General features: G+C 55.2%; 2 protein-coding genes across 5 annotated transcripts in view; both read left to right on the forward strand.

Moving 5' to 3' along the window:
• Positions 1–19,717, forward strand: part of GCK (glucokinase) — a 45,001-nt gene extending 25,284 nt beyond the window's left edge. The window contains exons 2-10 of one of the 3 annotated variants that reach the window (XM_002817996.4): positions 10,527–10,689; positions 11,571–11,725; positions 12,915–13,034; positions 13,924–14,019; positions 14,129–14,228; positions 16,150–16,333; positions 17,365–17,520; positions 18,262–18,495; positions 18,709–19,717. In XM_002817996.4, coding sequence (XP_002818042.1) covers positions 10,527–10,689; positions 11,571–11,725; positions 12,915–13,034; positions 13,924–14,019; positions 14,129–14,228; positions 16,150–16,333; positions 17,365–17,520; positions 18,262–18,495; positions 18,709–18,853 — 1,353 coding nt within the window. In that variant the 3' untranslated portion in view covers positions 18,854–19,717. Of the gene's footprint in view, positions 1–10,526; positions 10,690–11,570; positions 11,726–12,914; positions 13,035–13,923; positions 14,020–14,128; positions 14,229–16,149; positions 16,334–17,364; positions 17,521–17,843; positions 18,079–18,261; positions 18,496–18,708 lie in introns of those variants that run through there. The other 2 variants (XM_054559256.1, XM_024249902.2) reach the window with 2 other exon arrangements.
• Positions 19,718–22,638: 2,921 nt separating this feature from the next.
• On the forward strand, positions 22,639–25,157 carry MYL7 (myosin light chain 7). 2 transcript variants are annotated; one of them, XM_024249787.2, is made up of 7 exons: positions 22,639–22,714; positions 22,943–23,056; positions 23,161–23,305; positions 23,600–23,704; positions 24,163–24,241; positions 24,456–24,504; positions 25,003–25,157. In XM_024249787.2, exons 1-7 carry the CDS (start codon positions 22,712–22,714, stop codon positions 25,102–25,104), a joined length of 597 nt encoding a protein of 198 aa, XP_024105555.1. In that variant the 5' UTR covers positions 22,639–22,711; the 3' UTR covers positions 25,105–25,157. The 2 variants fall into 2 exon arrangements, with proteins under 2 accessions (XP_024105555.1, XP_024105556.1); XM_024249788.2 differs by having other exon boundaries at positions 23,230–23,305.
• Positions 25,158–25,794: the final 637 nt, after the last annotated feature.

Genomic DNA, 25,794 nt, shown 5'->3' on the forward strand with positions numbered 1-25,794 from the left:
ATCTTCTGATAGATGCCACCTGGAAGGCTGCTGCTGCTTGAAGGGGCAGAAACAAAGGCAAGCTCTACTCTGAGCCCTCAGGGAACCACCAGATAAACAAAAGAAATTTGATTCTCCAAATTTCTGGAAGACAAGGTCTTTTCTGCCCACTCCTGCTCCAGCCAGCTGCTCTAGGAACACAATTACTGTCCACATGGCCACAGGAATGTTGAAGAATGCAGGATGGTAGCTGGTTTGCCCACACCACTCACTTATGAGCCATCAGCATGCCTCTCCCTTCATCGAGCACTCCCATGGTTGCTGTAAGTGTCCAATCAGGTTCCAGAATTCTGAAAGAGTTGACTCTTACAGGATTTTTTTCTTTCCTAACTTACTGGTTGTTTAGATAGAGGAACCAATTCCTGAAGTTTCCTACGTTGCCAGCTTCATGAGGATCATTCCCTAGTAACTCTTTTCAGACAAAAAGCTTCATTGATTTACTGTAGGACTAGCATCAAAGAGACTATGCCACCTAGTCTGCCTCCTTAAAACACAGAAATAATCAGTATGCATTGGGGTAGGAGTTTGGCATTAGATCTGCCATAAATCAAGAGCTGGGGACAGCCCATGTCTTAAACTCTGACCCAAGGGCTAAAATATCCTTTGGTAGCAACAACAGCTATAAACTATTGAACAACTTGTATGTGCCAAGAGCCTTACCTGCATTATCCCATTGAATCCTCTCAACAGTCCTGTGAGGTAGTAGAATTGTTGCCTGCCCCTTACTGAGGCCTAGAAACATTAAGAAATTTGCCCAAGGCCCTAGAGCCAGTGAGTGGCAAAGCCAGTCTTCAGACTCAGGCTGAAGATCCTACAAGTTCTGTGTTACCCCAGTGTTATCCTGCCTCTCAGCACAGGGTCTTGGATGATTCTCCTAACCCCTCCCTAGGCAATGCACGGGACCACTCCCTGCACCCTTACTCATGCTCTGCTCTTCTCCTCCAGCAGTGCTGGCCTTAGGCTTTATCCCCGACACCCAGCCCCAGGCTCCATTCCATCTGTTGACAGAGGCAAACACTGGGGCAAAACTGACCTCTGTGTCTACCACTGTGCCCACCTCCACCAGCTTCAGCTGAAGCCTCTGAACATCTCCAGCGTGGAAGAAGCCCCAAAGGATATTTCCTGTCCCCCAGCATATGCTTGACCCTGAAGCCCTCCCCATCTAGTCAAGAAGACCAAACTGTCAACAATCCTGGAGTCAGAGTGACCCATGGGTGAATCTTAGCCAAGTCGCTCATAGCTGTTGCATCCTAGTAAATCCCTTAACTCCCATAGGCTTCAATTTCCCTGCATATAAAATGACAGCCTTCAACTCACAGGCCAGTTTCAATCCATCTAAAGGGTCTAGCACATCCCCTGGCATGTGGAAGCCACAGGGCACACACTAGTTGTGGTCATTTGATCCTGGCATGCTCTGCTGTCTCTCGGCTGCTCTCCCCTTGCCTCTTTCCCTGATGTTCTGGCCATCAGCCACTGCGTAACACCCTCCCACTCACCAGGCCCTTAGCCTGCCCCTTAGCACAAGAGCACAGCCAGTCTCAAGTCTACCCTGCTGTAAGCAAACACTTGCAACATCATGCTGACCTCCAGGCCCTGTTGCATCAGCGTGCCCACGCTTGGTGCCCAGCTGGTACTGAGGGTATCAGGGAACAGGCCAGTGGTGGAAGGGTGGACACTTTGGGTTCCCTGGCTTCCTGGCTCCCAATATCTTTCCCAATGGCATATGGGGTCTAGCAGTTTGGCTCATTTAACTGTGAACCTCTATCCTTTAGAATCTGGGCCTCCAGGCTTTCTTCTGTGCAAAATGGCGGATAAGGCTCAACCTTTCTTTTTTTAACTTCATTGTTAAATATTACTCCATTAACACACATTTACTGCAGAAAATGTAGGAAATACAGATAAGCGAAAAGGAAAATAAGTTAAAATCACTCATACCACCATCATCAAGATAATTACTGTCACCATTTTGGTATATTTCCTCCCAATACATATATTATCTATATCATATATATGACAAAAATGGATCATACTATGTTTCCTGTTTTCCCCCTGTGTTAGTCATCTATTGCTGTATAACAAATGGCCTCAAAACTTACTGGCTTCACCTTTTCATGTATTATGATGACAAGAATGTGGTATGACACTGTCCTATATCTGGACCATATGCTAAAAGATAGAAAATGGTTTCTAAGCTTATTTGTCCTGTAATAACAAAATTTTATTTCATAAAATATTTTTTTAAAAAAAACCATAGTAGCTTGAAACAACAAACCTTTTTTATCTCACACTGTTTCTGTAGGTCAGGAATTCAGAAGCAGCTTAGCTGGGTGGTCTGGCTTGGTGTCTCTCCTGAGGTCAAGGTGTTGGCTGGGGCTGCATCACCTGAAGGCTTGACTGGGGCCAGAGGAGCTGCTTCCAAAGTGGTCCACTCACATGGCTGGCAAGTTGGAGCTGTGTATTGGCAAGAGGCTTCGCTTCTTCTCAATGGATCTTCCCAGAGTTCTTGTAGGCATCCTCATAGCATAGCAGTTGGCTTCCCCCAGAGGGAACAGTCCAGGAGAGAACAAGGCAGAAGCCACAGGGTTTTTTCTGGCTTAGGCTCCAAAGTCATACTCCACCATTTCTGCATTATCATATTAGTTACACAGGCTAGACCTATTCTGCATGGGAAGGGACTATACCATGGGGTGAATACCAGAAGCAGGGCTAATTGAAGGCCAGCTTCAAGGGCGGCTACACATTCCCTTTCAACAGTATGTCATGAACATCTTTCCATGCCAATAGCAGCAGATGAATCTTACCATTTTTAATGACTACATATAAGTGTAGCATAATTTATTTAACCAACCTCCTGAAGTTGGATATATGGGTTATGTCTCATTTTTTGATAGAATTAATCATCTTGAATATCCATCACCAAACTTGTCATATTATTTTCTTTTGATGAATGAAAAAGAAAATTAAGTCATGTCTGTCAATCAGAACCCTGAGCAACTAAGAAATGGGGGTACCACTGGGAGATAGAGCAAGGTCCCTTCTGATTCTGCTCTTGTCTTTCTCTCCCCATAAATGGGGAGTTCACTATCTACTGAGACATCCTAGCCCACAGCTGCACAGTTCTGTCTTTTTAGAAAGCTCTAAGCAGAAACAATGTTCATCCATCCTCCTCGGGACAGCCCTTGAGCTACTGAAGACTCTAAGCACATCCTGGGCATCCTCCATGAGCCATCATCTCTGAGGCCCTCCCCTTCTTGGCCCCTCTTCTCTGGACAGGTTCTGGACAGGCTTGCCCTTCCAAAATTCCTGGAAAGCAGGAACTGTTCCTGCTACAATGACTCTCAACTCCAGTGCAATACAGACCCGTTGGTGTCACCCCTTATCCTGAAGAGGAGGCACTGAGACAGGACAAGGGTGGGTGCCCAGGAGGGCTGGCATGAGTCATGAGAATCTGGTCCTGGAGAATTAGACAGTGTGGGGAAGTAGGGGTGTTGGGCCCCTTTCTGGCCTCATGGATGCCAATGAATATCAGCAGGTGGCTCCCAGAAAGGAACTCTAGGGGATGTCTGTTGCTCTAAATAGAGGCTGGAGAAGGCACTGGCAGTTCAGTCAACCAAGAAAGAGGGCCCACTTGCCTCAGCTTCAGCCTTTGTACACATCCTCAGCCTTTCTTGAGAACTGAATTTAGATTCTCCTCCCCTGTGCTGTGTGCTTGGCCCAGAAGAAGGGCAAGTCTCGCTGGGTAGCTGCTTCTTGGCCTGGCTGAACCAGAAGGCCCCAGTGCCACTCCAAACCTGGGCGTGAGCTCTGCCCCCATGAGCAAACAGTAGCTCAGAGCTGGGGGCTGTGGGGGTCAGTGGCCTGTCACATGAGGTCTGATGAGGCCATCTCTGTTCTATTTTGGGAAAGGGATCAATTGTATCAAGGGCTTTCTTGGGAGTGATCGCTCTGGCCATTGGCGAGAGACCTGGCATTCTGACAAGGCACCCTCCATACCCCGACTCACTTGCCAGCTTCAGCTAATTTTAGCAGACTTTGGCAGGTGCCAGAAAGTACATAGCATGCGGATGTCACTCCCAGGTGAGCCCAAGGAGAGGCCTGGGCCAGAGCCCGAGAGTCATGGTCTATGGCCATGGAGGCACCCAAAGCAAACCCGAGGCCTGGACTTTGCAGTCACAAAATTAAGAATGATACCCCTGTTTTTTGTTTGTTTTTGATCAGTTGGCCACCTTCCTCCACCACCCCTTCCCCAAGTTCCATACAGACCCCTGGATTGTATGAAATGCAAATCGAACCTCTCTGCAGATGAAAATCCACTGGGGATCCCCTTGCCTCCAAGAGCAAGTCCAGACCTGCACCAGCGCGGGCCAGGCCCCCTTAGGACCCCCTCCCTGTCCAAGGGCATTTCAGTAAGTGTTCTGTGGCCAAGGCAGCCTGGTGACTTTCTGCCCGCACAAGGCTGAGGAATGGAAGATGGGTAGGCTGGCTCTGCATACCCCCTCCTGCTGGGCAGCAATCCCTACCCCGTGTTCACAGAGTGTGGCTGGCTGCCCCATGGCTCTGTCCCCATGGCCCTGTCAACTCTTACCCCACATGGGCCTACCCTCCCTTTCTGGCCCTGCCTCTGACCCCATGTCAGGGGGCAGAGTATTTGAGCAGCCGCCGGGCTGAGCCCTTTCAGTGCAGAAGCCCTGGGCTGCCAGCCTCAGGCAGCTCTCCATCCAAGCAGCCGTTGCTGCCACAGGCGGGCCTTACGCTCCAAGGCTACAGCATGTGCTAGGCCTCAGCAGGCAGGAGCATCTCTGCCTCCCAAAGCATCTACCTCTTAGCCCCTCGGAGAGATGGCGATGGATGTCACAAGGAGCCAGGTCCAGACAGCCTTGACTCTGGTAAGGGTCACACCAAAGTTAGGGACTTTACACTGGGAGAGCAGCCCCCAGGGCAGGGCCCTTGGTTTTGCAGATTACCAAAACCAAGGCTGGGGGCAGGGAAGGTGAGCAGGCTCGGGGCACCTTGGAAGGAGGCACACAGGCCTCGGGGGTCCTGGCTAGGGCAGCTGTGCCTGCCACTGGCCCCCCGCCCACCACCCCTCCTCACTGTGGCTACCCAGTGTCCAGCCTCTTGAGGGGTTCTAGGGTACTTATTCCTGGAGCTAACAGTGACCCAGGACACCAGTGTCCGGGGCCTGGCCTGGGGCTTTTATGGGGGGAGCTGGCTGGCTGCCTAGGGCTGTCTGGCTCTCTGGGGGCTCTGCATGGCATTTCCAGGGGTTGGTGGATTGGGGATTCTGTCCCTCAGGAGAATGTGGGCACTAGCCCACAGTCACTCACTTCTGTGTACATAGCCACCTGAGGGCCCGGGAATGGAAGGGGCCAGGCTACAGCTGGACATCTGGCACTCGGATAGGCTCTGGAGCCCCCAGACCTGCAGCGTCTGCCCAAGGACTGCCCTGGCCCTTGGCCATGTCCTCAGGGACCCACAGCTCCACCAGCCGGCCCCTCCCAGTGCTGGAATAGACAGTTCCTCAGTCCACATCTGCCAAAGGCAGCACTAGAAGGCATCCTGCCTTTTTTACTGTGTTCTGGAGGTGGGGTCACAAAGCAGTGCTCGCTGCATAAAAGGGACAGCATCCTGCCCCTGGCAGCCCTGCCCGACCAGCTCCGCCTCTCCCACTGCTATCCAACCTGTACACCCTGGTGACCATGTCCAGGCCAGTGGCCTTAACGACTGTCTCCGTACTGATGGCTCCACATCTACCTCTCCAGCCAGACTCTCCTCTGAACTTGGGCCTCACGTGGCCAACTGCTACTTGGAACAAATCGCCCCTTGGCTGGCAGATGTGTTGACATGCCCAGACCAAGATCCCAACTCCCACAACCCAACTCCCAGGTCAGATGGAACCTCTTCTTCCCAGACCCTTCTGTTCTTCTCCTCAGCCCCTCCCACCTCCCTTCAGAATAAGTCTAGACTCTTACCGCTTTCACCAAGCCTGCGCCCACCATCCCTGCACAGGGATTGTTAGGACAGCCTGACGCCCTGCTTCCACCCTGCCCCAACATGCCCCCGCTCTGCAGCCCGGCGCCTCCAGGCTTCTCACCTCCTGCTGCTCACAGCTCAGCCTCACTCCCTCCCTCCCTGCCTCTGCTCCAGCCTCAGTGCAGGTCCCCTGCTCCCATCTTCTGGCAGCAGCTGCCCGACCTCGTCCCTGCTTCATCTGTCCCCATTCCTTCACCCCCCAGCCTGTCCCCAACTTGACTGAGGTTCTTTCCTGCAGATCCCCGCCCTTGAGAGGGGTTGGTCCCACTGTCAACTCTGCTTCTGTGCCCTGTGCCGCACCTGGCATTCAGTGAGCATCTGCTGAAGAGATGAGGGTCAGACGCCCTGCAGGGAGTGTGGGGGTGTCCTCAGGCAAGAAAAGTTGTACGTTTGGCTGTGGGCCCTGACTATGTGTCCTGTGACCTCTTGGGTGAGGTCAGCAAGAGAAACCTCTGCAAGCTGGCTGGGGCTGCCTCCCAGAGGCTGCCAGGGGGAGGGACAGGCTCTGTCTGTGCTCTTCTTCCGAGGCTACACCTGGGGGGCCAGGCTCTCAGGCTCCCCAGGTACCACCACATTTCCTAGACTGCTTGGGAAAGCCCTGTAAGCTTGCACAGACACCCAGCATGAGGCTTGCCAGAGAGACACTTGTAGCTGAGGTCTGGGCACCAGGAACAGCTCGGTGCTGGGCCTGAAGTCCAGCAGGTTGCAGCCTGGCTGGGTGAGAGGAAAGCTTGGAGCCAGTGCCTGGGTTCAAACTCCTCTGTGGCCTGTGGTTCTGTGGGCTTGGGAAAGGGTTTGTACCTCTGTGTCCAGTTTCCTCACTTGAGATAATAAAAGTACCCACGTCCCAGGGTGGCTGTAGCAATAATAGGGAGGGGTGCCCAGAGCAGGTCTGGCACATAGGAAGTGTGCATCAGCCTCAGTCCCTGCCACTGGGCTTGTCCTGGGAGTCTGTGAGGCCAACCTCTGCTCCACAACGTGACCCCCAGGCTTGTGAGACCAAGCTGGGTCAGAGCTTCCTCCTCTGGGGTTGCACCAGGAGGGGAACTTCTGCAGGCCCAGATGCACCCTGAGGAAAGGGCTTGCTCCCACCAAGAACAAGGCTCACCTTTGGAGGATGCTCCCCACATGAGAGGTAAACCCCCAGGTCTACTGGTGACTGCAGCCTCGGAAGCTGACAGCATCTATCCTCCAACCCATGCCCACTGGGAAGTGTGTGAGGGGTCCTCATAGGCCCTGCGGTGTGGACAATGCAGAGACCCTGCAGCATCTGGCTAGGGCGGGGCCCAGATGAGAGCCCTGAGCCAGGAGACCCTGGCCAGTTCTGCCACTGTGGGGAGACAGGCTCCCCCACCCCATGTCCCCTGCTTCCCTGCAGCCCACAGAGAATACAGACCTACTTTTACAGAAATCCAGATTTTTGTGTAAAAGTGTCTCTATTTTAAATAGATTTTAAGTGGTGGCAGCAAATTTAAGCTTTTGAGAATATTATACAGAACAAATCAGATTCACAGGCCAGATGCAACTTTATTTACAGAAATGGGATCAGGTCCTACCTCAGGTCCCATCTCACGTTTTCACTTATGCCTATACGTCTCCCTCACGGGAAAGGCCACAGAAGGCCCTGCGGTAAGTGTCCTGGCATTGATTTAAAGTCCCCAACGGTGAATATGGGGGTCTTCACTGTTGCAGCAAGAGGACACCCGCCTGTGTATCTTGGAAATGCCTGCAGCCCTCTTGCTGCAGAACAGATTCTTAGGAGAGAAACTGTCAGATCAAAGTTAAACTTAGAGAAACTCCAAATTGCCCTCTGAACAGATGGTATCAGTTTGACATCATGCAATGCCGGGATTCCTCTGGGAGAACTTTCTGGCCTAGAAGGCAGTACAGCCAGGACTTCACCCAGTCAGTGGCAGGGCCACACACAGGCCTTGATACAGAGGGGGAAGACTTGAGCCTCCTCGACACCCTACAGGGCCCAGCCTCCCAACATGTGATAAGAGAAACAACAGCCACCTTGTACCTAGCTCTCCTTATTCTCCAAGGGCTGGGCCAATTCTCCCCACAGCCCTGCAAGAGAGGATCACTCAAGGGCTCCAACTGTCTGACAATACAGCCACACCCTGATCAGCCACCTGGGCATAGGCTCCTTGCCATTGTCCTCCGCCAAGACCTCAGACTGAAATGTTGGCTCCTCCCATGAAGAACCTGGGGCCAAAGGACCAGAGTCCAGGTCCGTGGCCACCAGGATGGGCCACGTGGAGAGAGGCACAAAGGTGGTGCCAGGCAGGTGTGAGGGCTGGACCTTTGCAAGAGCAGCATCACTTTTGTTGAGAGCCCACAGGTACCTTATAATTGGGTCCTAGGACTTCCTGCCAGTAGCCACTGTGTGTGTGGATTTGGGTGCTGGCCTCACCATGGTGTGCTGGTTGCCCGTGCCTGCACAAATGACTTCTGTAAGCCTTTCGTCATCTGCAAGATGGGTGCTGCTGGCACCTCCTCCCTGGTGCTGTGGTGACAGAGCATAGTGTGTGAGGCTGCTATGTGAGGCACCTAATGCAGGGCCTGGCATATGGAGGAATTCAGCAAATGGCAGATGCCTTCACAGTTAGTTCCTGGCATCCTCTACATTGGTGGGTGTAGGAAAGAAAGACAGAGGAGGCAAAGGTTGTAGCTGTGGGGCATTGAGGACAGCCTGGATTGTTCCACAGAGCCCTGAGGACATCTCCAGGGGTGTGCTCCGCAGGGGCAGTTGGATTGGAGGGTTAGGGGTCGGGGAGGGCGTGCACTCCCACCCATGCTCACAGCCTCAGAACAGTGCCTGCTCAGCCAACATGGGTGTTTGATTCTGTGTCTTTTGTCACAGACTTTATCAGCCCCATCCCTTTCTGACCTTGCCTGAGTTTAAATTTTACATGTGGGGCCTCATTAAGAGACATGGTTCTTAACTAAAGATCTGTATCTATTAGGAATGCTTTGGGCTGCAGGAAGACAAACACCGGACTCACTGTGGCATAAGTGGTTGGCGTCTGCTCCCATAAGCTGCACGTGGAGGGTGAATCTGGCATTACTCTCTCTTCCCTACATCCGCAGTATGCTAACAGCTTTAACCTCTGGCCTTGTTTCTTCATGATTGCAGGGTGGCTATCACAGCGCTGGCCATCACATCCTTACATAGCTGTGTTTACAAATTTAGGGGGACACTGAAGCTCCTCCCCCTGCTAAAATCAGGCTTCCCTTCACCTGTCATTGGCCAGAACTGGGTGAAACGCCCAACTCTAGACCGATCATCAATAAGAGGAGTACAGAATTGCTGTGCCCAACTTAGGCTAATCGTGGCGCAATGTGCTCCCCACACCAACAAAATCTGAGTTCTAAAAACTGAGGAAGAAGAGGAAAATGGCCATGTTGCTTCCTGGCTGGAATTCAGAGCATCTCCAACCCTCTGAGCTTATGCGTAAGACTGCGGGCAAAAGTGTGTGAGTTTTTGTGGAATGGATCCACGGCTTTTATCAGAGCATCTTTCCTTTTTCTTTTTGATTCAAGATGAAAATATTCTTATGATTATTTTTCTCACCACTGCCCAGAGATAACCAGCACATTAACATGGCCTTTTCTCCATGAATAGCACTAGGGTGCCCAGTGGACAGACACATAGCTGTCCACATGCCAGCTTGCTGGGGATGCATAGGCAGAGTCACATCTGCACTCGCGGCCTGTCCTCACACTGCCATGTGAAGAGCGAGCGGCCACACCATGGGCCGTCCATGCTCACGGGAGTGGCAGTATCAGATCTGAGCTTCGTGTGCCCAGGCTTCTCTCGCGTCAGTGCATAGGGACCCTCTTCATTCTGTGGCCCAGTGTGCCCATTGCCACAGATGGCTTCAGTCAGCAGACACCTCCTTCTAGACGCTCACGCTCACTCCTCGCTGGCCCTTAGCACACCTGTGCAGATGGGCCCATTTATTTTCTGGTGTAAATCCCAAGTAGGAGGACTGGGTCTCTCTGACAGCAATGCCAGCTGCCTGGCACCCTCCAGACAGGTGGCTCAAGACCCACCTCGCCAGATCTCCCAGTTAGCCCCTCCTTTCCCTGGCTCTGACCTGAGGGACGAAGCAGGGTGCTACAGGACGCTGTGCCACAGGGATATCGTCAGGGACAGAAGCTACTCTGCCCTCTGCTGCTCACCCCTCCAACAAGCTGTGGGCTGCATTTGTTGAGTGGCTGGTACCAGACTCTGCTCTTCTGACTTTCCAGCTGGTTTTACCTGTAGTAAAGTTTGAGATGATGGATCATCCTGACCCCGGGGTCAGAGGACAGAAGGAGGCCCATAGCGTGTGGGGGAGATGCCCCGTGAGGCCCTCGGTGTGTAGATGCCTGGTGACAGCCCCACCCTGAGGTCCCCAGCCTACCCCCCTCCCCAGCCCAACTGCTCCCATCCCCTCCCTGTGCAGGTAGAGCAGATCCTGGCAGAGTTCCAGCTGCAGGAGGAGGACCTGAAGAAGGTGATGAGACGGATGCAGAAGGAGATGGACCGTGGCCTGAGGCTGGAGACCCATGAAGAGGCCAGTGTGAAGATGTTGCCCACCTACGTGCGCTCCACCCCAGAAGGCTCAGGTACCACATGGGAACGAGCTCCTCATCGAGAAGCAGCTGTGGGCTCAGCCCTAGCTGGGAGAAGCACCCCAGGCACTCCCAGACTCACAGCCAGCCCGAGACAGAATCTCCTGGGGAGCAATGAAGTCCTCGACTTGTGGGGCCAGTTCTCACCCTTGGCTCCTCTGGTCTGGCCCTGGGGCACTCGGGCTCATCCTGGAGCTGGCAAACCTCAGGAAACTGGCGTTTTAAATCTCACTCCTAGCCGGGTGCAGTGGCTTACCCCTGTAATTTCAACACTTTGGGAGGCCAAGGCAGGTGGATCTCTTGAGGCCAGGAGTTTGAGACCAGCCTGCCCAACGTGGTGAAACCCCGTCTCTACTAAAAGTACAAAAATTATCCAGGCATGGTGGCACATGCCTGTAGTCCCAGCTACTCGGGAGGCTGAGGCATGAGAATTGCTTGAACCCGGGAGGCCGAGGTTGCAGTGAACCAAAATCACGCCACTGCACTCCAGCCTGGGTGACAGAGTGAGACTCCATCTCAAAAAAAAAAAAAAAAAAAAAAAAAACCTCACTGCTCCCCATGGGCACTTAGAGAACTCTCCCAGCCCAGTTCTGTAGCTGGGCCATTGCACTAGGTCCTCAGTTGGTCCCTGGGCTCTCGGTGACTGTCCAGGGCAGGAGTTTCCCATTGACTGTTCCCCGGCTGACCTTTGACCCCCTCCACAGTTGACACTGGTGTCCCCAGGTGTCTGGTGGCCCCTTGTCCAGCTCCCTTGGTCCCCTTGTGCCTTCCCTCTCCTCTCTGTAATATCCGGGCTCAGTCACCTGGGGCCCACCCAGCCCAAGGCCAGCCTGTGGGTGCCCCTGAGGCTGACACACTTCTCTCCGTGCCTTTAGAAGTCGGGGACTTCCTCTCCCTGGACCTGGGTGGCACTAACTTCAGGGTGATGCTGGTGAAGGTGGGAGAAGGTGAGGAGGGGCAGTGGAGCGTGAAGACCAAACACCAGATGTACTCCATCCCCGAGGACGCCATGACCGGCACTGCTGAGATGGTGAGCAGGGCAGGGGCCGGGGCAGGGGGCCAAGGCCATGCAGGATCTCAGGGCCCAGCTAGTCCTGACAGGAGGTGCCACCTGTCTATCACGGGTGGGGAGAGCGGGGGCTGGAGGACCACCCAGCCTCAGAGGCAGTTGGAGGCCTGGGTGAACAGGACTGGCCAACATGTCCCCAAGTCCCACAGTCACCGTCTGGCCAGCATTGAGAGGGGAACCGGCTGAGGAAGGGTTAGTGGCAAAAGGAACCCCAGCCAGTCACACCTTATCCAGTTTACCAGAGGAAAAACCAATGTGTAAGAACAGAAATGTGACCCGGCAGCCAGTGCACTGTCCCCCTCTCCAAGGGCCACCCCTCGCCCTCCACCAGCATGCAGAGAAAGTGGGATGACAGCAATCACAATGTCTACCCAGGCAGCAAGGACCTCTGACCATGGGGAGGACTGGGGTGCGGGGGAACATAGAAGCAGAATGAGGCCTAGGGGGAGTTGGGCAAGGCCAGAGGCCTGGCTGCAGCCAAGCACGTGGCCAAGGCCAGTTCCTGGAGGGGCAGGGCTCCAAGGCAGGAGGCTGCCCGTGGCTACCCGTCCTCACACCCCTGTAGCTTGCTAGTCTGTCTGTGGGCTGGGTGTGAATCAAGGCAGTGGGATGGTGTGGGGACCTCCCTGGCCCCAGCAGCCAGTGAGGAGCCTGGTCAGTCAGCAGAGCATTCGGCAGTATCCACTTCCATGGAGAGGCCCGTGTGAGGGGAGTCAGGGCTGGTCTTCAGTAAGGATGGGTGGCCAGGGCCGCTGGAAGTAGAAAAGGAGACTCCAGGTGCTGGAGACAGAAATCAAGGATGTGCCTCCATCTGGAGCCTCAGGAATAGCTGGCCAGGCCTGAGGCTGGACCTCACAAGGTTCAGCTGGGAGGGCTAGGCTGACAGAGCACAGCCGGGCCAGGGACCAGCCTGCCCTGTGTTGCCCTGTCCCGGGGGCCACTGTCAGCAGGTCTCTGGCATGGGGGAGGCTTAGGGCCTGAGCCCAACAAGCAGCAGCAGAAGAGGAGAGGGAAACTGCGGACAGGCCTGGCGTTCAGTGGCCAGGTGGTGCAGTATCCCTGAGGAATAGCTTGGCATGAGGCTGTGGGGAGGGCTGCCGGCCAGTGCACTCCCCCATGCCAGATGGTCACCATGGCGTGCATCTTCCAGCTCTTCGACTACATCTCCGAGTGCATCTCCGACTTCCTGGACAAGCATCAGATGAAGCACAAGAAGCTGCCCCTGGGCTTCACCTTCTCCTTTCCTGTGAGGCACGAAGACATCGATAAGGTGGGCCAGGTGGAGGGGCAGAAGGCAGATGACAGGCGGCACAGGCGCCCCAGGGGAACTCTGCCTTCAAATGTAGCCCCCATACCGTGTGCTCAGAAGGGAGATCTGGATTCAAATTGTGGCCATGTCACCTGCCACCTCTAATGTTGTGGAAAAGAAGCATCACATTAGCTAATTCTGGCTCTGCGCCTTGTGAGGCACCAGCTGTGATCTCCTCACTCCAGTGGAAAGAGCAGCTGGCAGTAGGGTGGGGCTCAAACTCAGGCAGCCGGGCTCTGGGTCACCTGCAGGCCACGGTCATGTCACACTGCCTCTAGCTGAGTCAGAAATGTGAAGGAACTGAGATTCTACCCTTCCTGCAAGCTAGCAAGGTGGCCTGCCAGTTACATCTGTGCATGCACACACACACACGGTTATATATGCACACACATAAAACACGAGACCTTCGGGTCAGGGAGAAGGCCAGATCCTCACTCACAGCAGAAGCAGCAGCCAGAGCAACATCTCATGTGGTTTTCCAAGCCCCAGTCCCTACAGAGACAGAGACGGCCAGGTGGCACCTGCGCATGCAGCGGGGTGCCTTGCAGGAGGGAAATCCTGATTTTACACAGAGCTGCTCCCCGCAAGCCCTGCCTTGACTCTGGGATGATGTCTCAGAGCTGTGCAGTACAACATTCTTAAATTGGCTGGGACTCAGCCCTGCAGAAATATGAGATATTCAAGGAGAATCATTCCCAACACCTCTCAAAGCTATGGGGCTGCTCTCAGCCTGTTTCCTCAGCTGTAAAGTAGGGTGCATACTTTTATGGCCCTGGGCAGGAGGTAGTGACAGGCCCTAGCACCCTGCCTCCAGCATGTCAGCAGCCACCAGGCCTCCCTCTCCCCACAGGGCATCCTTCTCAACTGGACCAAGGGCTTCAAGGCCTCAGGAGCAGAAGGGAACAATGTCGTGGGGCTTCTGCGAGACGCCATCAAACGGAGAGGGGTAAAGGGGCACCTGTGCCTGCCGGGGGAGGCTGCCCTGGGCCACCACCCCAGCACTGCCTGCCTTTCTCCTTGGCTCCCAGCACTGCAGCCTCTGTGCTTCTTGGCAGGACTTTGAAATGGATGTGGTGGCAATGGTGAATGACACGGTGGCCACGATGATCTCCTGCTACTATGAAGACCATCAGTGCGAGGTCGGCATGATTGTGGGTAAGGGCTCCTTGCACCCCTGCCCCTTCCAGACTGCCAAGGCTCCCTGTGTACAACAGGCTTCACGGGGCCCTGTGGGGTGAGGACCAAAGTACTTAACAACCGGTGATGTCAGAGCAGAGCCTGGCACTACAGCCTGGGTGGTCTTGGGGTATCAAGAAGGAAGCACCGTGTACAGTAGGAAGCATTTCAATGCCGTGATGCCACATTCCTGCATCAGATGGTATGCCAGCTGCATATCCACCTCGCCCATCAGGATTATAATTAAAACACTTTATCTGGTAAATTGACCAACTGGACAGATTGGTCCAAGTGGAAGAGGATAAGCAAAAGTGGTGCCATCTCTACCTGAATGGTCTTTCCACGGACCTGCCCCTGCCCCTGCCCCCACCCAAAGTGAAGGCAGGTACCAGGAAAGGGAGCAGCAGTCCACCCCTCCCAGCAGAGGGGTCTTCCACACCAACTCAGATCTTTCTCAGAAGTTCCAGAGGTCATTATAATGAGCCTTCACTGAGGAGCAATCCAATCAGATCAGTTATCTGCTGTGCGCACAGCCGTGTGGTTCTATACTTCTCTTACTTCCATTTTCACCTTTCAGAAGGAACGTTGTCTTTAAATTCAGCATCTAAACGTGAGCCCGGGCCATCCCTGGCTGTGATCCCCCCAGCCCTTTCCACCCTCTCCTCCGGAACTGCCTGGGACTCCCCAAGACACTTCCACATGAATTCCCACCAAGCAGCTGCTGGGCCCAGGCATAACCCCTCCTGGGGCAGAGGTGGCAAGGAGTGACCCATGGCTCACATCTGCACCACATCCACTCTTGACTCTGCTCAGTGTTTAAAAACATGTTTATAACAATTACCAAGATCTGAAAATTAGGAGAATTCACATCAAAGTCTGGATTTCTGTTTGTTCATAAAAAACTAGAAGGCAGCCAGGCAAGGCGGCTCACGCCAGTAATCCCAACACTTTGGGAGGCTAAAGCAGGCGGGTCACTTGAGGTCAGGAGTTGAAGACTAGCTGGCCAACAAGGTGTAACCCCGTCTCTACTAAAAATACAAAAATTAGCTGGGTGTGATGGTGCGTGCCTGTAATCCCAGGTACTCAGAAGACTGAGGCAGGAGAATTGCTTGAACCCTGGAGGCAGAGGTTGCAGTGAACCAAGATCACGCCACCGCACTCCAGCCTGGGCGATGGAGTGAGTGAGACTCTGTCTCCAAAAAAATAAATAAATAAATAAAAACAGGAAGGCTAGGCATCACTGAGCCCTGATTCCTATGTGGCAGCTCGACTGACCAGCATTTGAGTTGCTGTCCCTGACAGCTTTGGGGGTGTGCAGCCCAACAGTCATGCTAGCTTGAGGCTCTGCTGTCAGCAGTTTGAAACTCTTAATAACTTGTGAACAAAAGACTCCATGTTGTCACTCTGCACAGGGGCCAGCAAATTACAAAATTCCATGTCCAGAATTGTCTACAGGGGCCTCTGGGCTGCTCCCAAGGGCCCACACCATGCCTTACTCACTTTGGGTTGCCATCCAAACATGACAAAATGACAGAGAAGCTCAAACATGTGCATGGGCAGTGCCAGAAAACAAGGGTGGTACATAGACAAAATAAAATGATAACGTCCCACAACCATTTCTTTGATACACACTGTTTCTCTCAGTCCTCCCAACCACCTAGGTAACAGGCAGGGAAGGTGTTACTGTTGCCTGTTAGGAAAGAGGACAGCCCAGAAAGCTGTCCCTGGCCACTGAAGCAACCCAGGTCTTCCAGCCCCAGGGAGAGCCGCCTTTCCATTGTTCCAGGCAAAGCAGAGACAGGCATGGGGGAGCGGGAGAGGGACTCCTGTGGGCAGGAACCAGGCCCTACTCCGTGGCAGTGCAGCTCTCGCTGACAGTCCCCCCCGACCTCCACCCCAGGTACGGGCTGCAATGCCTGCTACATGGAGGAGATGGAGAATGTGGAGCTGGTGGAGGGGGACGAGGGCCGCATGTGCGTCAACACTGAGTGGGGCGCCTTCGGGGACTCCGGCGAGCTGGACGAGTTCCTGCTGGAGTATGACCGCCTGGTGGACGAGAGCTCTGCAAACCCCGGTCAGCAGCTGTAAGGATGCCCCCCTCCCCCACAACCCAGGCCCTGGGCTGCTCTGGTGCAGCGGCAGATGGGAGCCGGGCCATTGCAGATAATGGGCTTGTTTTTAAACAACTCTGGGGAAAAGCAAACTGACAATCCGTTCGTAAGCTCCATCCCTTCTGCTCAGTCATGACCTGCCCCTGTGAGAGATGAAGGGTTAGTCCCAGTTGTGATTTGATAAGCCCAGACCTCTTTCCTTCTGACAGGTGATCGTGCATGCAGAGGAGGCTCTGAGACGCCCCCAGCAAGGTTTCTGGGTTTAACCCAACATTCCCCAAAGTATGTATTTGGCCACATTTACAGAAAGAATATTAGTCTTTTGTGGAATGCTGCGGGTTGACAGTCACAGCTTGGAAACCAACCCACAGAGAGCTCATCATTAAGCATGGCTATCACTTGATTACCAACTACTGCGCCAGGCCTATGCTAATTACTTTATTAGCGTCCTCTCTGCCACTCGCAGGCCTCTATTATTATAGGTCAGTAGTATTCGATTTATTTAAATTAAATACGGAAGTTCATAGATTAAGCAAGAAAGTGCCAGCAACATGGTGCGTGCCTCCGACTGGGCACTAACCCTCCAAGTCTTAGTTTCCCCAACCATAACTGGCCAATGAACAGCAGCTCTGGATGCAGCTAAAGGAGGACTGAAGCTGTAGGTCCTGTGCTTGGCGCAGGGCCCCCTGCAAGGAAGGTTTCGGAGGGACTGGATGGGGTCTTTGAACTATCTGTCTTTCCCTTTACTGCAGTGGGCCCAGGGGCAGGCCAAAGTTGCTCCCGTGATTGACTTGAACGTGCACGTTCCTAATCCCTGACATTTCTAAAGCTCTGGCTCATTAACGAGGGAAAGACGTGAACCAGATGGGGGAGTGGGGATCACGGTGCCCCACGTGGCCGCCTCGTGACCTCAATGGGGAGCAGTGGGGCCGGCTCCCGGCTTCCACCTGCATGAGGGGCCCTCCTTCGTGCCTGCTGATGTAATGGAGCTGCCCTATGTCCAGGTATGAGAAGCTCATAGGTGGCAAGTACATGGGCGAGCTGGTGCGGCTCGTGCTGCTCAGACTAGTGGATGAAAACCTGCTCTTCCACGGGGAGGCCTCCGAGCAGCTGCGCACACGCGGAGCCTTCGAGACGCGCTTCGTGTCGCAGGTGGAGAGGTGTGCGGAGGAGGAGGGCGGGTGCAAAGGGCAGGGGCTGGGGACGCCCGGGCACTGCAGACTTGGTCTCAGGACGACGCTGAGTCCCAGGCCCCGGGCGCAGGGATGGGAAACTAGGGCCTGGGGCGGGATTCCGGGCTTGGGCGGGGCCCGGGGCGGGGCACGGGGGGCGTGGGAGTGGGGGGGGCCCGAGGCCGGGCGCTTGAGGCGAGGGCGGGGCAGGGATGGGTCCAAGGGCAGGAGGCTGGGACAGGACTGGGATGCAAAGGGAGGGGCGGGGCCCGAGACGGAGAGGAGGGGGCGGGCCCAAGGGGAGGAGGCGGGGTCCGGACGGGGATGCCAAGAGCAGGGATGGGGGCAAGCCTGCGTCCAGGCAGTGGTCCCCATCCGTGAGTCCCCTCGGTGCTCCCTGCCCGCCGTGGCCATCCTCTCACATCACTCAGCCCCATGGCGAGGCATGGTTGACACTCCCACGTTAGGGCTGAGACCCCGGGCTTAGTTAGAGGGAGCAGTACTAACCAGGTTACTGCTGGTCCCTGGCGGAAACGCTTTGGCTGGGTGAGGAGAGCAGGATCGCCCCCATTTCTCCAGAGAGGGGCCCCGGCTCAGCGAGGGAAAGAGGCCGCCGCTGGGGGGACTGCTGGCCGGGGCCCCTCCCTGGAGAAGGAGAGGCCGCCGCTGGAGGGGGATGGACTGTCGGAGCGACACTCAGCGACCGCCCTACCTCCTCCCGCCCCGCAGCGACACGGGCGACCGCAAGCAGATCTACAACATCCTGAGCACGCTGGGGCTGCGACCCTCGACCACCGACTGTGACATCGTGCGCCGCGCCTGCGAGAGCGTGTCTACGCGCGCTGCGCACATGTGCTCGGCGGGGCTGGCGGGTGTCATCAATCGCATGCGCGAGAGCCGCAGCGAGGACGTAATGCGCATCACTGTGGGCGTGGATGGCTCCGTGTACAAGCTGCACCCCAGGTGAGCGCGCCCCGCCCTCTCCCTGGTAAAGCGGGGCCCAAAAAGCGCGCGCTCCAAGGTTCCTTGCGGTTCCCAAGCTCCAAGATTTCGTAGTCTTCTCGTCCCCCTTGGCCTAGATTTGGGGGAAGGGTCGACTGCGTGCAGGGCGCCCGGTAATGAATGTGGAGGATGGGGTGGGAGGAGGAACGGCAGCCCTGCTTCTCTTCTGCCCAGCTTCAAGGAGCGGTTCCACGCTAGCGTGCGCAGGCTGACGCCCAGCTGCGAGATCACCTTCATCGAGTCGGAGGAGGGCAGTGGCCGGGGCGCAGCCCTGGTCTCGGCGGTGGCCTGTAAGAAGGCCTGCATGCTGGGCCAGTGAGAGTAGTGGCCGCAAGCGCAGGGAGGATGCCACAGCCCCACAGCACCCAGGCTCCATGGGGAAGTGCTCCCCACACGTGCTCGCAGCCTGGCGGGGCAGGAGGCCTGGCCTTGTCAGGACCCGGGCCGCCTGCCATCGCGCTGGGGAACCGAGCGGGCCTCTTCCCTCAGTTTTTCGGTGGGACAGCCCCAGGGCCCTAACGGGGGTGCGGCAGAAGCAGGAACAGAGACTCTGGAAGCCCCCCACCTTTCTCGCTGGAATCAACTTCCCAGAAGGGAGTTGCTCACTCAGGACTTTGTTGCATTTCCACACTGTCAGAGCTGTTGGCCTCACCTGGGCCCAGGCTCTGGGAAGGGGTGCCCTCTGGATCCTGCTGTGGCCTCACTTCCCTGGGAACTCATCCTGTGTGGGGAGGCAGCTCCAATAGCTTGACCAGACCTAGACCTGGGCCAAAAGGGCAGCCAGGGGCTGCTCATCACCCAGTCCTGGCCATTTTCTTGCCTGAGGCTCAAGAGGCCCAGGGAGCAATGGGAGAGGGCTCCATGGAGGAGGTGTCCCAAGCTGCGAATACCCCTAGAGACCTTTTCTCTCCCATACCCCCATCCCTGAGTGGCTTGTGATTCTGGGATGGACCCTCATAGCAGGTGCAAGAGACAGAGCCCCCAAGCCTCTGCCCCAAGGGGCCCACAAAGGGGAGAAGGGCCAGCCCTGCATCTTCAGCTCCCACAGCGCTGGCTCAGGAAGAAACCCCAAGCAGCATTCAGCACACCCCAAGGGACAACCTCATCATATGACATGCCACCCTCTCCATGCCCAACCTGAGACTGCGTGGGTTTTTTAATTAAAAATGTTAAAAGTTTTAAACATGGCCTGTCCACTGTTCTTTGACTTCTGCGCATTAGGACTGTGGGGACAATCTATAAAGAGTCTGTGTCACATGCATGAGGACACTTCAGTATCTCGGCAATGCCCTCCAGACAGCTCCTCCAGCCAGCTGTGCCAAGGGGAGTGTGAGGAGTGACAGACCAGGCTGTAGGAACAGGAATGGGGTGTCATGGGGGATGGCAGAGCAGTGGACAGTACACTGCCTGGCCCGGGCCCCTGCTTGCCTGCCCATGGAATGTGTGCAGAGGGAGTGCCAGGCCAGGTGCTGCTCTGGAGAAGTGGGGGAATGAGGCTGGTCCTGCTGCAGGTCAGTCTCAGCACTGTCCTGTCCAGTCAGAGCCACTTAGGTTTGCCAGTGAGTAGGGGCCCAGATACATGTTGGATTTCTAAGGTTCCTCCAGATGCTTCTGTCGGTGGAATGCCTATTTAGAGTTAGCCAAGTGTAGGCCTAATGCCATCTTTCTGCAGCATAAACACAGTGACATAGAAACATATTTGTGTGATTTTCATGCATTTATTTTTTGATGAGAGATATTACCCAGCTAATCAGGAACAACTGTTTTGTTTCCTTCAGATCTTAACCCAAAGTTGGGATTTTGGAAAGTCATGTCTCCCTTCAGATTTCTTGTTTTCTGCTACTTCTCATGTGGAATTGCTTTGGATCTTCTTAATTCTCTTGAGTCTAAATTATTCCTTGTAAGTTGGTGCAAGCATCTGATTATTTTGTTATCATTACTGTTATGCTCAAGCATTCACATAGTGGAACACATTTTAATATCAATTGCTTTCTATTTCTCCTTTATATTACAGTTCAGGACATTGTATTAATTCTTAAAATTCTATACGTAGGTAGGTTTTATGTCCGAATTGAAATGACCGAATTGAAATAGATGAAATGAATTTCTTGTCTAGATAACGAAGGAGGTGTCATAAAACAGTTGTTATGGGCCAGTGTGATGGCTCACGCCTATAATCTCAGTGCTTTGAGAGGCTGAGGTGGAGGATTGCTTGAGGCCAGGAATTTAAGACTAGCCTGGGGCAACATAGCAAGACCCCATCTCTTAAAAAAAAAAAGGGCGGGGCGGGCACTGCTGGGCGCAGTGGCTCATGCCTGTAATCCCAGCACTTTGGGAAGCTGAAGCAGGTGGATCAAAAGGTCAGGAGTTCAAGATCAGCCTGGCCAATATGATGAAACCCCGTCTCTACTAAAAATACAAAAATTAGCCGGGCATGATGGCGGGCGCTTATAATCCCAGCTACTTGGGAGGCTGAGGCAGGAGAATTGCTTGAACCCAGGAGGCGGAGGTTGCAGTGAGCAGAGATTGCACCACTGCACTCCAGCCTGGGCAACAGAGCAAAACTCTGTCTCAAAAATGAATGAATTAATTAATTAAAAAAAGAAAAAAAAAAAAAAACACTGGGCAGGGTGGTGTGCACCTGTATTCCCAACTACTCCAGAGGCTGAGGCAGGAAGGAGCACTTGAGCCCAGGAGGTTGTCTGCAGTGAGCTCTACTCATGCCACTGCACTCCAGCCTGGGTGACAGAGCTCAGTGGCTTACACCTGTAATCCTAGCACTTTGGGAGGCTGAAGCATGCAGATCACCTAAGATCAGGAGTTTGAGACCGGCTGGCCAACATGATAAAACCCCGTCTCTACTAAAAATAGAAATAAAATAAAATAATATATATATAAATTAGCTGGGTGTGGTGGCACATGCCTATAATCCCAGCTGCTTGGGAGGCTGAGGAATGAGAATGGCTTGAACCCGGGAGGCAGAGGTGGCAGTGAGCTGAGATCGTGCCACTGCACTCCAGCCTGTGCGAGAGTGAGACTCTGTCTCAAAAAAAAAAAAAATGGAATTTAAGAAATTTAAAAGAAAACTCTTGTTATATAAAAAGGGTATTGGGTCTGACAGATAAGAGCTCCTGCACTCTACCAGCCAGCTACTGACAGACATGGGTCTGGCTCCAGTGGAGGGGCAGCAGCCAGTGAGCCCAGCCTGGGGTGGCCCACTCCTGCTGCGTCCAGGATGTCCCCCGTTTCCCCAGCCTGTCTGCTGTGCCCTCGGCTCCAGAAGCTGGCGAGACTGCTTCTCTGGAACAGCATCACGCAGGCCTGCCCATCGGCCCACTGTGCACCAGGCCTTCTGGGGATACAGATGTCAACCAGGTGGGGTGCTCAGGAGGGGCACAGAAGCCAGGAAGGACAAACACATTAGCCACCAGGCAAATGGGAAATGTGCCCCAGAAGCTCCCCGCTGAGGATGTTAGGGAGAGCTTTTTGAAGTAGTGTGGTTGAGATGAGGCTTGAGGAAGGCAAGGCTCCAAACAGCAGGGCAGACTGGGAGCAAGGTAGACTGCATGGGAGGGCAGCTGATGGAGTTCGTTAACCCTCCAGAATTGCCCCAAAGCCAAGCAAAGTGTTCTGCTTGGGGTCACAGCTAGCTCGGGGAATGCCTTCTGCCCCTTGGTCAGAGGGGCAAAAGGTCAGAGCCTAGGGTCACCAAAACCTCTGGGAAGCCCTGGGGGGTCTCAGGCCACAGACCATCCTCAGAACTAACCACTGCCCTCCCATGCCTGGCGGGGGCCCTGGACTGGCCCTCCCCAGCTGTCCTCTTGCACTGGCCGGGGTTCTGGCTGGACCGGCAAAGACGGGTGGTCAGATACGGGAGTAACTGGATCCCTTCATCAGGACCTAGGGTGGTGAGAGCTTTGAGCCTGCTCTGCTCCAGGCAGACATTGCGCCTGGCCCTGCCAGGATGGATAGACAGCAGGATGTTACACGTTGAGGACATGAAGGTCATCAGGAATGTGGCTGGAATCTGTTAGGCCTCCCCCAGCCCAGGCAGGGGCTGCCAAGTTTGGGCCTGTCCTCTGTTCCTCTCCTTATTTGGACCTTCAGGTGATAAGGCTGAGACATAAAGGAGGCTGGGCCCTGCCATCACGACAGCAGCCACACCTCTGAAGAGAGAATGGTGAGTGCCTGCTGGGGAAGAAAAGCTGGCAGTCTCCCAGGTGCTGGCCTTTGGGCTGGGGCAGCAGAGTTTTCTGTGCTTGTGTTGGGTTGAGGGTGGTCCCCAGTGAGAGGAAGAGGATCCTGGCCCGGGCTCTCCTGGGAATGCTTTGGGACTGTGCATGATGGGTGGGGTGGGGAGACTTTGAGGAGTTGGGGAGAGGACCCCTCCCTACTCACGGTATTGCAGGCCAGCAGGAAGGCGGGGACCCGGGGCAAGGTGGCAGCCACCAAGCAGGCCCAGCGTGGTTCTTCCAACGTCTTTTCCATGTTTGAACAAGCCCAGATCCAGGAGTTCAAGGAAGTGAGTGCCCATTCCCAGTAGCCTCAGATCCCATACTGGCCGCCCCACCCCACCCCACATACATACCCCCCTTCTACCCTGACCTTGCCTCTCACACCACCCAGGCCTCTCCCCCACCTCCCACCTTCTCTAGAGCTGGGGGCTGCTCCCACCTGAAGGCCCCCATCCCACAGGCCTTCAGCTGTATCGACCAGAATCGTGATGGCTTCATCTGCAAGGCAGACCTGAGGGAGACCTACTCCCAGCTAGGTGCGTGCACCCACCTCCCACCCGGCCCCACCTTGCACACTGGGGTCCCTACTCTGAGCTGCTGGGCGGGTGGGAGTGGCTGGGGGGACAGCACCCTGCTCCCCTGCTTCCCCTCCTCCCCGTCTCCTCACACTGCCCTTCCCCCCTTGTCATGCTTCCTTTCACTTCACCTCCCCGACCCACAGCTGCCTCTGCCCCTCCAGCGCCTGTGGCCAGGATGGAGGGAGGGTGGCCTGGGCCCTTCTGGGGGACACCCAGGGTCCCTGTGTGCACCTCATGCCCCACCCCCACCAGGGAAGGTGAGTGTCCCAGAGGAGGAGCTGGACGCCATGCTGCAGGAGGGCAAGGGCCCCATCAACTTCACCGTCTTCCTCACGCTCTTTGGGGAAAAGCTCAATGGTAAGTCTGGGACAGAGCTGGGCACCCTTGGCCAGGCAGGGAGCCTGCACCCTGCCTGAACCCCACCTAAACCCTGCCTGACCCCCACCTGAACCTTACATGAACCCCACCTGAACTCTAATTGAACCCACTTGGACCCACCTGGACTCTTCCTGGCCATGGCCCATTCCAAGCACATCCTCTGCCCTAGAATCCCATGTGCACTGGTCACCCCAGTGCTGACTTGGGGCCAGGAAATGTGCCTTCAGCACCCCCCCAATTCCAATCTCCCAACCAGGCTGCCCGCCTCAGGAGGATGACTATTCCCAGCCCCACTGATCCCCGAGAAACATTTTGTGTTAGGGAATACCCCCACCTCTTCTGGGATGTGGGGGGCTCCTCGTGCAGCCCACTTCCTACTGGGGGGGACCTGGGATGCTGGAGACATGGATGCTCACCTGGCTGCCTCGGCCTCCCAGGGACAGACCCCGAGGAAGCCATCCTGAGTGCCTTCCGCATGTTTGACCCCAGCGGCAAAGGGGTGGTGAACAAGGATGAGTAAGTATGGGCCCAGCCAGATGAGGAGCACCGTGGTGGAAGCAGAGAGAGGGGTGAGGCCCCTTGTGAAGGGGGCTGCCTGTACTTCGGGGCCTTACACTGCTCTTTGGGGTGCAGCCAACCCTTCCCTGCGCCATGTGAGCCTCCGCACCCACCTTCCCTGTGCAGTCACTCCCCTGCAGTCTCCTGCTCAGACCCTCCTCACTCCCCCCAGGTTCAAGCAGCTTCTCCTGACCCAGGCAGACAAGTTCTCTCCAGCTGAGGTGAGGCTACCCAGCCCCTTCAATACTCATCCCCAGCACCTTCTCTGGGCCTTCACCCATGACCCAGAGCCCAGTACCAGTGAGGCAGTTGCTGGAAGGGTGAGCCGAGGGCCTTTCTGGAGGAGGTGCCATCTCTGTTGAGACCTAGAGGGTAAAGATGTGGAGTCAGAAAAGAGAGCAGGGTGCGCCAGGCAGGAAGACTGTGCACAGACCTGGGGGGAAGCGGATAGGGAGAGGTTTCGTACACTTGGGGTGGGCCTGTGCCTGTGGCTGGAGGGGCGCCCTTTGCCCCTTGGCCCGCATTTGCACCGACTCCTCAGTCTGCCCAGAGTCAGCCAACAGAAAAACATTAACCCAGAGTCTGGGGTCTAGGGTTGAAAAGCTAAAGCACAAAGCACAGATGCAGGGGGCAGACAGAAGGGCCACAGGGCTCAGGTGAGGTCTCTGCTGGGCTGGGCCAGGAGCCAGGGGACTTCCTCTCACCAGTGTACCCTGCAGGTGGAGCAGATGTTCGCCCTGACGCCCATGGACCTGGCAGGGAACATCGACTACAAGTCACTGTGCTATATCATCACCCATGGAGACGAGAAAGAGGAATAAGGGGCAGGGCCAGGCCCACGGGGGCGGGCACGTCAATAAACTCTGTTGCCAAATTGGAATTGCTGTGATGTCTTGTCTGTGACAGATGGGCTGGGGACCAGCCAAGGGGGATCCTAGGGTCCCAGTGCACACATCACCATGATCATGGCCACCATCTACCTCCTGGGAGCTGGCCCTTCGCCAGCTCACCTTGATTCACTCCCATGCTGCCAAGTGAAGTGTGAACTATGATCATGCCTAGTTTACAGATGAGGACACTGAGGCCCAGAGAGTGTGAGCATCTCGCCAAGGCCAGCCCTCTAGAAGAGGAGACGGTGGGGTTTATACCACCTCCACCAAGCCCAGGAATGAGCCACAAAGTGGGCACTGCCCAGCTACTTGGGGCTGTGCAGAGAAGAGGCTGCTTGCTGGGTGCTCAGCAAACTCTGCCCAACAGCCCAGTGGGTGGGCAGCGGCCCTGGGACCCCCACACCCAATCACACAGCCTCCCCTGGCCCACTGCTCGCACCCCATCTCAATACACTGGCTTGGGTGCCTCCCTGCATGGGCCCTTTGTGAAAGGCAGAGAGGTACCCATTTGAAACACAACCAGCTTCTCATTGCAAATACAGGCAAGGCACTAAGACATGAGGAACATGGACACCGAAGCAGGGGCCAGGGAACGTGCAAATTTTTAGAGGAAATGCCCAG

The sequence above is a fragment of the Pongo abelii genome, chromosome 6 (genome assembly GCF_028885655.2).
Source record: "Pongo abelii isolate AG06213 chromosome 6, NHGRI_mPonAbe1-v2.0_pri, whole genome shotgun sequence".
NCBI lineage: Eukaryota > Metazoa > Chordata > Mammalia > Primates > Hominidae > Pongo > Pongo abelii.